The sequence below is a fragment of the Argentina silus genome (assembly GCF_951799395.1).
Source record: "Argentina silus genome assembly, chromosome: 3".
NCBI lineage: Eukaryota > Metazoa > Chordata > Actinopteri > Argentiniformes > Argentinidae > Argentina > Argentina silus.
The window spans coordinates 19,384,593-19,395,722 of record NC_139657.1 but is presented as its reverse complement, the minus strand read 5'-3'; the positions used below and the strand labels follow the sequence as shown (position 1 = coordinate 19,395,722).

Sequence of the window (11,130 nt, the reverse complement as noted above, 5' to 3'; positions counted from 1 at the left end):
ATGATTTGGGGCATTTTATTCTCATATCTCCTGACGTTTGTTTTTGGATACAAAACGGATGAACGACTGCCTTTCTTTCATGGGCATGTATTCGAGAACTCACCTATCGCATCAAAAGTCAACGGACTAAGCATTCCAGTGAAGCGCATCGACGCGCAAAAATGGTGTCCAGAATCGGGAATGCACTTGAAACTGTATGGGAACGGCAGCGAGGATTTCCGCGTCTTTGCCCACCACAAAAGGGGAAATATATTGCTCAGGACTTCCAGGATTTTGGACAGAGAAGAGCGTTCTGGATACTTGCTGAGTATAGGTTTATGTTGCCAAACGTGCGTGTCAGCGGACCATGTTGTTTTCGCGGTTGCTTCGGTTAAAGTGGACGTTTTGGACACCAACGACAACGAACCCACTTTTCGCAATGCAGACCTTCAAATAAGTTTAGATGACACGACTCCTCTCCGGTCGGTCGTTTACAGGATGGAGGCATTTGACGCAGACAGTGGAAAGAACGCGGAGCTGACATACCTCTCCATCCCAAAAAACGCCAGTTTCTATGTGGTTCCAAAATCTGGGGAAGTTCTACTGGTGGACTCTATACTGGGGCTGCCATCAAAAATTAAGTTTTATGTTTTTGCAAAAGATCACGGTTGGCCCCCTCGAAAGAGTAAAGTTGTGGAGGTTACAGTGAGTCCACGACAATGGTCCTCGCTGCGCCCTGGTCAGTCTGACGAGTCGGACAGGCCAGGGCGGATGGCCAGGGCATTGCTGGACTCAGGCAGTGTGATCTTCCTCAACGTGTCCGAGGCTGCAAGCATCGGGTCGATGGTAATGAGCCTGAGTCCTGCGAGGTTCCAGGCAGCCACCTTTGAGCTGGTTTACCCAGAATCAGAGATTACCCCCGTAACCGTGGGGCGGGAGAGCGGGGATATCGTGATAGCCAGACGGCTGGACAGAGAGACTGACCCTTTCGTGGAAATCACTGTTAAAATACAGGATAAACGAGGTGTGTACCAGTTAAATGCATACATTTGCAATAGCGCAATAGCTGCAGTGGCAATTCAATGCAAAAAAGCCAAATATAATGGAAAATTGCTATTACGCATGCATGATATGGCACTTTAATAGCCCCGTATTGTATATTATGACCATCTGGATAGCTGGATAGAAAGTCTCCCACGCAAAGTCACCGTCCATCAGTAATGTCCAAAAGAGCAAAACTTAGACTATACCCAGATGTGTCACAATAGAGTAGAACATGCAACAGGTGCGCATAATGCATTGGGTATCACATTACCTGAATTGGAATTGTAAACATTGCGTTAATAAATTGTTAATTTAGGCTTACATTTATATTACTGTACTGATATATCCAAGCATATATGGTTTCAACTATTGTGTATTGTGGGCAAATACACATTCAATATTGTTGATGTAGTAATTGATTATTTATTTATTTATTTAAATATGTTTTTAGGGCATTTCTGCTTTATTGGAATAGAGACAGTAGAGCTTGACAGGAAGGATGGGAGAGAGAGGAGGGATGACATGCAAGATATGTCGAGGGTCGGAATCGAACCAGGAACCTTGCGATTATGTGGTATGCACACTAGCGTGCTACGCCACTAAGCGCCCATGTAATTGATTTTTAAATAGATTTTCAGACTCCAGTTAATTGAGATTTACAGCCATCATAGACGTAGGCTGCTGTGAACTTTGTGTGAAGTTGTTTCCTGCATTAAATCACTCCCTCTCCCTCTCTCTCATCTGCTGGCATCTGCTTAGCCCTTTAATCCTGGTCTCATCCACTCCCAGGGATTTAGAGTGGCACTGACACGGTCAGGCAACCTCTGGAATTCTTGGAGGGAGAGAGAAACTGTGAAATCCCACAGCATGTAGAGTTGTTTGCCCCCAGGCATGGGCTCCCACAGGAATCATTTTGGCATGGCAGCCAAATATTTGCTTTGGTCTTTGTGCCAGTCTTGAATATGTGACATGTGAGAATAGCCTGCATACACATCATGTATCTATCACAGTTTGTCTGACTGTATGGGATGCATACCTGTGAATAGGCATTCATCATAAATATATCTTTCTTGGAACATAGAAATAGACATGGATGTTTCCAGCAGAGCCCTCCACAACCTCTCTCACTGAGGCTCACATGACGTCATTTATCTGGCATCTTCTCGATCAAAGTTCTGTCATGTCCTTTATGTCTGTGGCTTGACAGACGCAATCCTTACTGCTGCATCTTTGACGCCTGGTCTTTTTTCTTCAGACACACATGCCCCCCTCTCTGTTTCTCACTGTCTCTCTTTGTCTCTCTTTGTCTCTCTCTGTCTCTCTGTCTCTCTCTCTCTCTCTGTCTCTCTCTGTCTCTACTCTCTCTCTCTCTCTCTCTCTCTCTCTGTCTCTCTCTGTCTCTACTCTCTCTCTCTCTCTTCTCTCTATCTCTCTCTCTGTGTTTCTGTATGTGTATTTGTGTGTGTGCGTCTGTCTGTCGGTCTGTCGGTCTGTCGGTCTGTCGGTCTGTCGGTCTGTCTCTGTAACTCGAGGTATGAGATCCAGGGTGAGCTGTCCTTGGTGCTGATTCTCACCTCTACAACAGCACAGTATATTTGTATCATGGTAGACATGTTATGGCATTAGCAAGGGGAGACAGGAAGAGCCTGTGAATCAGGTCATGATACCAGAGAGACTGGTAAGTTACTGTGTTGGAAAGAGGCCCAGGGAACTGCATTCCTTTGTAAAGATTTTGCTTTCATGAACAGCTTAGTTTTATCGGAACAGAATTTGCCCTTTCTCTTCCAAGACATTTTCTTACATCTGGGCCAATATATGTTCATATTGGAAAGGGCTGGACAAGTATTGAACAAACAGGACAATACTTTGTGAGGTGGAGGGGAGGTTGGAGTGGTTCCCCATGCCTTTCAACACCAGTGGGCCTGGTGGTTTTCAGCTGTCTTAGCCTTAATCACCTCAGCTCAGCCTGTGTTGTATGAGTCCTTCGGTTCTCTAGTCAACTCCTTGCCTCATGCTGTTTTTAATCCAATTTTCCTTTTGCCGCTGGTTTCCCCCCCAACTATTATATTTGCATATTCCCCCTGTGATGTGGAATGAATTGTGAAGAGACCTGATCTCATTTTATGTGTAATTTGTGACTTTGGGGCATGTATGTTTCATTTAGAAAACAATTTCACAAAAATGCTTCGCCATTTATTCAATTTGTGTAGAAACTGTGTGTGTGTATGCGTGTGTGTGTGTGTGTGTGCGTGTGTGTGTGTGTGCGTGTGTGTGTGTGTGTGTGTGTGTGTGTGTGTGTGTGTGTATGCGTGTGTATGCGTGTGTGTATCCTCGTGTGTGCATTTGTCTTCCTGGGTGGGACCCTGTTTTGAAATGTATAGCTGTTTTCTGCTTGAATTCAGTGCATTCAGAAGCACAGAAGCATGTCTGTGTTCTATTCCTGCTCTGTGATGTGCCTGTGTTGACTGGTTGTGTTAAAAGAACATGCATCCCTGCTGAGTTGTCTGTCTTATTCACTCTAGCATAACTGTGCTCATCCAATGCCCAGGAGGAGGGAGAGGTGTAGTACTGTTATGAAGGTTACAGTTCCAGGGGAGGGAGAGGTAGTGCCGTGAGGATGTGTAGGCTTACAGAGTAAGGGGGAGGAGAGTGGTGCCATGCCAGGAGCATGGGTTGTAGGCCTACAGGACAAGAGGAGGGAGAGGAGGAAGAGGGAAAGGAGGAAGGGTAGACAACAGGAGGAGGGCAAGAGGAGGGAGAGGAGGAAGAGGGAAAGGAGGAAGGGTACAGGACAGTAAAAGGGAAAGGAGGAGGACAGAGAGGAGAAGGGAAATCTACAGGACAGTAGAAGGGGGAAGTTGATGTGCCGTGAGGAAGGGTAGAGGACAGGAGAAGGGAGAGGAGGAGGAGGGAGAGGAGGAGAAGGAGACAGAAGTGCGGTGCCATGAGGATGGGTACAGGGCAGGCAGTTTATCAGACCGGGGCACTGCATTATTTATGTCCATTACTACAGACATTGTCAAGCCAGGACATGCCAGGGAGCCACACACAGCCAGGGGTAAACGTCTGAGTGTCTCCAAAGGCACACATTCACACAACACTCTCATGCTACATGCTGGGTGATAAATGAGTCTTTAACTGAGATGGTTTTACAGAAATTATTGGTTTTACCTGTGGTGCTTTAACTCTGTCACAGGGTTCTAAAGTAAATTAATTTGTATGAATTTACATTAATTTCCGAGTCTATAATTACATGTTCAGCACTGACTGGATTAGCTTAGATTTGGAGGTGCGTTGTGCTCTGAGCATTTGCATGTGTCAAGTAAAAAATGTGAAGTTTGCCTAGATTTGGAATGCAGTCCACACATTGATAAAGAGAGATTATCCCAGAGAGAGCCTTAGGTTGCAGGAGCACACCCTGTTCTCGCTGTCATTACAGAAATGTTTTTGTTTACTGAGTTTTGCTTCAGCATCACCTTTAAATGCTCCACATACTCCCTGTGGCATTTCCCCTGAGGGTAGAATTGATTTTGTGCTATTGATTAAGCAAACACTGTTTGTTCCAGTCACAAAACATCGCTTTAAACACAATTTATGTGTTCAGGAATGGCCGGCTATGGACTGTTGCTGATAGTTTACAAACTGACAGAGAGTTAGGTGTGTGATTGGGGACTGGTGATTGAGTTAAACCCCTGATAGAAGTGTCCTGTAGCCCTGTAATGAATCAAGCGTCCCAGACACTCCAGGCCAGGCCAGACTGAGCAGGGAAAATTGGAGTTGGTGCTCTAGCCCTACCGGGGGAATTCTACGCTTTGTGTTTATTTATCTATTTGGTCTCGTATTTCTCTACCTCTTTGCACCCGGCGGTCCAATTAACTGAGCATAACAATGGTTGCAGCTCAACTTTCTGTGGACCCAAAAGAATCACAGATAAATACACGGCACAGATAGTTCATAGTACAGATAGTGTGTGTGTGTGTGTGTGTATGTGTGTGTGTGTGTGTGTGTGTGTGTGTGTGTGTGTGTGTGTGTGTCTGTGTGTGTGTGTGAACTGTGAACAAAGAGAATTTGCTGCAGAAAATGTACATGGCTTGCTCAGTGAAATGTTTTGACATGCTATGAACTTGAGCTGGAGAAAATAATTTCAATAATTGCATAATGCCATGTGCTGTATATAAAAGTGACTTCTGTCAAAAGATGAACAGTCAAAAGAAATTGAAAAGGGAGACTTTCAGCAGATTCAAAAATTGGTTGATTGAAACAAAGCATCTCTGAAGCTGGAGTCCACATGATTTGCAAACAATAGAGCATCTCTTAGTCTGAATGACTTGTTGTTCAAATTATGTCCATCATTGGGTTTAGTCATTATGTACATTTGCTACAGCCATATTATGACTGCCTAATGATTGGAGTAGGTGTTGTTGATGCTGAAATGAAGGCTGAAGAACCACATCATGAGTACGCTGTGTATCGTGCTTACAATCGTACATGAGTGTGTGTGTGTGTGTGTGTGTGTGTGTGTGTGCGTGCATGCGTGTGAGCGTGAGAGAGAGAGAGAGAGAGAGAGACTGACTGACCATGATGTCCTGTAGCCCACAAAGGCGGATGTTTGAACTAGACTTTTGTTCCTGATTTGCATTCCATTTGTTGTGTTCTCATCTCAGTTGGAATACATTTTTATGCTTTTGTTATGTTTTCCGTGTCTGTGGTCATCTGTAACTAGCCCGGCATCCTTTGATCCCAGTTAGACTCAGTGTGTGTGTGTGTGTGTGTGTGTGTGTGTGTGTGTGTGTGTGTGTGTGTGTGTGTGTGTGTGTGTGTGTGTGTGTGACTGTGTCTGTGTCTTTGTCTGTTTCTATGTGTGTGTGTGTGTGTGTGTGTGTGTGTGTGTGTGTGTGTGGGTATATGTGTGTTTGTAAGTGTGTATTGTTCTAATCGTGGTCCGACTGCCAATTTGCTGTGTTCTCTGTAGAACTAGCAGACGTGGTTGGTCCTCCTCTCTCCATCTCTACTGTGGGGGAGTGTAATGCTGTGGACTAGTACGACCATATGGTCCTCATAGTCTTATGATGCCCTCCCTGAGAAGGATGTCATTAGTCATGGTCAGGCTTTCAGTGGACACACACACTTCACTCATGAGGATCAAGACCTGGAACTGAGCGCTTAGGGCTACGTCATATAGAGTAATCCAGGTCTTGATCAAACAGTAATGCTCTCAGGAAACTCTTGATTTCTGGTGCCAAAACTGTATCAAGAGGTTAGAAGAACTGTTTTGCAGAATATCAATGTTGCATGATATCAAATTCTGTTTAATTACTTCTGCCCTTGGAGTGGCCCAGGAGAGAGATTGCATTTTTAATCAAGTGATTTTAATCGTTACAGTAGTTGCATGGATGTGCGCTAGCTAAGATGCTTATGATGGATTTCTCTGGTGCTGAACATTGACTGCATCTGTCAGATCCTTAATTGAGGATGCATCTCTCAGTCTGTGGTGCTTTATGAATAATCACATATTTAAGTCATAATGTGTCGATTCATATGTTAATATTAGGACGTGAGTACCAGATCATCATGTATCATCATTATATGCCGCTGATAATGCGTCAATATTGTTGTGTTTGAATATGGGATGATCATCGATTTAGGGCATTACGGTCCATTATTATTAATGATATGTAGGATGTAAATAAGAGAGAGTTATTATCTATTTCTGTTGTATAATGTCTCTGGTCATACCCTAATATAGTAATACAAGTTGGTGATCAGTGACTCAGTGGCGTTGACACTGTTGGGTGTGGATGTCCCCCCTCTCCTCCGCTGCCTGGGGTGATAAGCATTGATCTCGTTTAATCTTGCTGGCTTCCTGCTAATGCAGATTTGGATGTGTGAGGGGAGATGATAGTCCACAGCACAGCCTGTTCACTGGATTACACTCCAAATGAGGACTTTATCCTCTCCGCTTCCACATTAACAATGTTTCCACATGGACACATGCTGTGTGTGTGTGTGTGTGTGTGTGTGTGTGTGTGTGTGTGTGTGTGTGTGTGTGCGTGCGTGCGTGAATGCTCTGTCAGCTAGTAGGTTGGTTGGTAGGGTGGGTGGGTGGGCAGTTGGTAGTGGGGCTAAGAGAGAGAAAGGGAGGGAGGGAGAGAGAGAGAGAGAGAGAGAGAGAGAGAGAGAGAGAGAGAGAGAGAGAGAGAGAGAGAGAGAGAGAGAGAGAGATAAGGGCGAGTGGCTAGCATTCTCTCATAACTCCGACACTCTCAGTTCTTTTGTGTATTCCCTCTTGCATACCAATCTATTCAACCGTAAACCTTTTCCAATGTTGGACACACTACTGTTCCTTATACACTAACAGGATGACCACTAGTGAGTGGTTCATCCAGAATCACACAGTAACAGACTGGGCCCAGACTCTGGTGATCGAGTTCTGGTGATAGATGAATGCTGTCTCACCCATACACTGTTAGTGTTTTTCCATTAACTCTGTGTGAATCCCTTCTGTGGCTCTTGTCTGGTCTTTTCCTATCCAGGCTGGTGTGTGTGTGTGTGTGTGTGTGTGTGTGTGTGTGTGTGTGTGTGTGTGTGTGTGTGGGGGGGGGGGGGTTAGGGTTAGGGTTAGGGTTAGGGGGGGGGGGGGGGGGGGGGCTCCCCAGACATCCCCATCAATCACCAACTCACTGGAAAATGGAGACAGGGATGGAGGTCAGCAACCAGCACAGGAAACAGCTGGTGTGGTACAGGGCTCTGATGCAGCTGGGTACAGTCGTTTAAATAGATATATAGATAATGTTTTCAACAGATAGATATGGTATAGATAAAGTTAGAGTGCAGTAATAATCAGCAGCTCCCTACAAGCAGGCTGCAGTACAGTGTGCTTGATAATGCTAATAAAAATGTGTGAGAGTGAATGGGGAAATTTAATTAACGGCGTGGCGCTCCATAAATGTGTAACTATAATGCATTTTAAGCCCTATAATGAGTAAGGAGCTGAAATAATTTCACATTCCAGTGGAGAGAGGGTGCTATTTCAGTGGCACCTCAGACAAATTCTTACTGGTGCTGTCAGACTGGTATTCAGCCCTGTTCTGTAGCACACAGCAAAAGATTATGACAAGCATGTCTGGCTGCTCAGCTGCCTGATATACTGCAAATTAAGAAATGATGTGACTAAACTTACCGAAAAGGAATAAAAAAATATTATACCAAACCAAGACAAATGATGAAGAACAATGGAAAAATACATTGTAATACCTTGATTGATATTATGAGTAGAAAAAACTATTAATCTCCATCGTTCATTGAAGTTGATGGATCATCTATAACAAAGCCTTTTGGTATAGCCAACCATTTCAATGATTATTTCACTGGTAAAGTGGACAAATTCAGTGAAATGACAACATTGAACAGTGAACCATCCTATTCTTCTATAAAGGACCACATTATGAAAGCGGAAGGATTGCTGATTGGAATTTGCTCAGGTTAGTGTGGGAGAGGTGGAAAAACTATTGTTTATGCTATTTTTCTAGAAACAAGTTAATGCCACCTTCAGCATGCATACAGGGAAGGGCACTCAACATGTACTGTACTGACACAGGTGACTGATGACTGGCTAAAATAAATTGATAATAAGATGATTGGAGCTGTATAACTAGATTTCAGTGCAGCCTTTGATGTTATTGATCATAGCTTATTATTGGAAAAACTGTTATGTGGTGCAAACACTGAAACATGCTACCACTGATTACTCAAGGAAACAATGTTTGAATTATGTTATTTTAATTTAATGTAAATATTACACAACTGAATACTGCAGCATGAGGTAAATACTTACTACACACACCATTCAAATCCCTTATAGTAGCAAGGCTCATTCAGGGTGTGCAGCAAAGTGCCTGTTGCCTTTGTATGGTCCAGCTGAGCATCCGTCTGAGTCAGCGATGGAGAGAGAGAGAGAGAGCAAGAGAGAGAGAGAGAGAGAGAGAGAGAGAGACAAACAGATAGACAGAGAAAGAGAGGGAGAAAGAGAGAAAAGTTCTGGAGCGGGCACATCTGTTTGAATACAGCCCCATTACTCTCCATTAAGGCCCCATTCAGGGGCTGGAAACAACAGTGAGAGTCGGGCATCAATAACCCCCCACCCCCTCCCTCCTCCCCCCTCCTCATCATTACCCTGCTACCGTAATAACACAGAAATTACCCCTCTAACAAAAGCAGAGCACAACAGCACACAGAGAGAGAGAGAGAGAGAGAGAGAGAGAGAGAGAGGGAGAGAGAGAGAGAGAGAGAGAGAGAGAGAGAGAGAGAGAGCCCCTTTGAAACACGCTAACACCAACAAATAGCCTAAGATAGAGAGTAATGACCAGATAAAGCCTGTGTTATGAACAAAACCTCTGTTGCTGGTTAGGGTTCGAGCTCCAGAAACTGCTGCAAATATTTGCCAACTGGAACTGTAACATTGAATCTGGTTCAGCTGAGAAGGAAGACCTCGACCTATATATTTCCCTCAGAAAAAAAAAATGTTTTCACTTTCAGTATCTTTTCTTTTGAGGTGAATAGTGTTTCTATGAACTCACTGGACTTGCCAGCCCTCCCAGTCCACCTCAGGGTTGCTAGTGTGATAACAGCTGGAGGGCTGAATGTGCTCAAGGACGACAATCTCTTTACCACTCTCCTTTCCTTTCTTTCTAAACACATAATGGAGGACAGAGGAAGGCTAAAGGGATAGAGCAATTTGCATTCTGTATGTCTTTATCCATTAGATGAGATCCTCTTATAGAGGATGTTATACACATATATTTCATATCTTTTAGAGTAACTCCCTTGCCAGGAGGAGTGCAATGCAATGCTTTGTGTTTTAACTGGTAGGTCGTGTGTGAGTTTGTGTATGTTTGGTGTGTGTGTGTGTGTGTGTGTGTGTGTGTGTGTGTGTGTGTGTGCGCGCATGCATGTAAGAAAGAAAGAGTGAGTGTGCACATAAAAGTATGCGCCTGTGTGTACTTGCATGTGTGCGTGTGTGTATGGAGGCTTGAGCCACTGAGTACAGAATGTACAGAGGATGGATCCTTTAATTAATAGATTTCAGCCCTGTGAGCTTTCACTGTGTTGATCCTGTGCTGACAGGTTGAGAATCACTAGTGCTTTAGGCTCACAGAGGGGACTTTAAATAGAGTTTCTTTAACTCTGCAAACATTTGGTTAATGTGCCTTAATTCCTCCCTGGTGTGCTTAAATTCACTTCCCATCAACTAACTTGGACTACTAAGGAGCAGAGCTCTCCTAAAAAAGTCTAGTATATTCTCATTGGTATTTATGCTTGCAGCTGCAATTTATATTACTTAAGTACTAAATTGAAATATTTGCTTCATGTTTTTTCCTCTGCAGGCTTGGGGAAGCAGCAGGCAGCGTATCTTTGCATCCATATGCTGAGCTTTTGAAATTAATTACATTTGATATCTGAATCCTCTGCTGTGCTTTTCTGCTCTCCTATTCTACATGGATTGTTTTGTTGTTGCATGTAACACATGTAGGTGCATTATACACACACCCAGGCACACTCATCACCCACACTCCCTCCCACCCACACTCCCTCCCTGTGTCCTTTGACTGTGGGTAGCGTATGAGAAGAGTACTTGAGGAAACTTTTTTATACCAGCAAGCCACTTAGAAGCTTTATATAGCTATCACCCAGGGAGAGGATTACCAGCAGGAAGTAGCAACACAACAGTCCAGCAGCGAAACACCACACACAACACCACACACTCCCAATGAACCACAACACACTGAGAAATACTTTACACTCCCCACATACTGTACACTGTACACTTCCTATTGTCTCTATACATTACATTCTTCTTCTTATTGTTATTATTATTAATATTATTATTAATAATAACAACAACAATAATAATAATAATAATAATGATAATAATAACACTAATAATAATAATAATAATAATAATAATAATAATATTATGTAAGAAATGACTCATGGCAGGATGTGCATGTATACAGACCCTGTTTGTTTTGCCAACCAGGCCGACCCTGCCTCAACCCGCCCACTGGCGCAGGCCACTCCCCACCCAGAGACAATCATTGCAGCCAGACT

The 11,130-nt window shown here is 43.7% G+C and overlaps 1 protein-coding gene across 1 annotated transcript in view; it reads left to right on the top strand.

The window, feature by feature from the left end:
• Positions 1-11,130, top strand: part of LOC310802052 (neural-cadherin-like) — a gene marked incomplete at both ends in the record, with an annotated part of 54,409 nt that continues 43,279 nt past the window's right edge. Inside the window, one exon of the mRNA XM_083666307.1 lies at positions 1-1,003. Within this exon, the coding sequence (XP_083522433.1) occupies positions 1-1,003 (1,003 nt within the window). The remainder of the gene's footprint in view (positions 1,004-11,130) is intronic.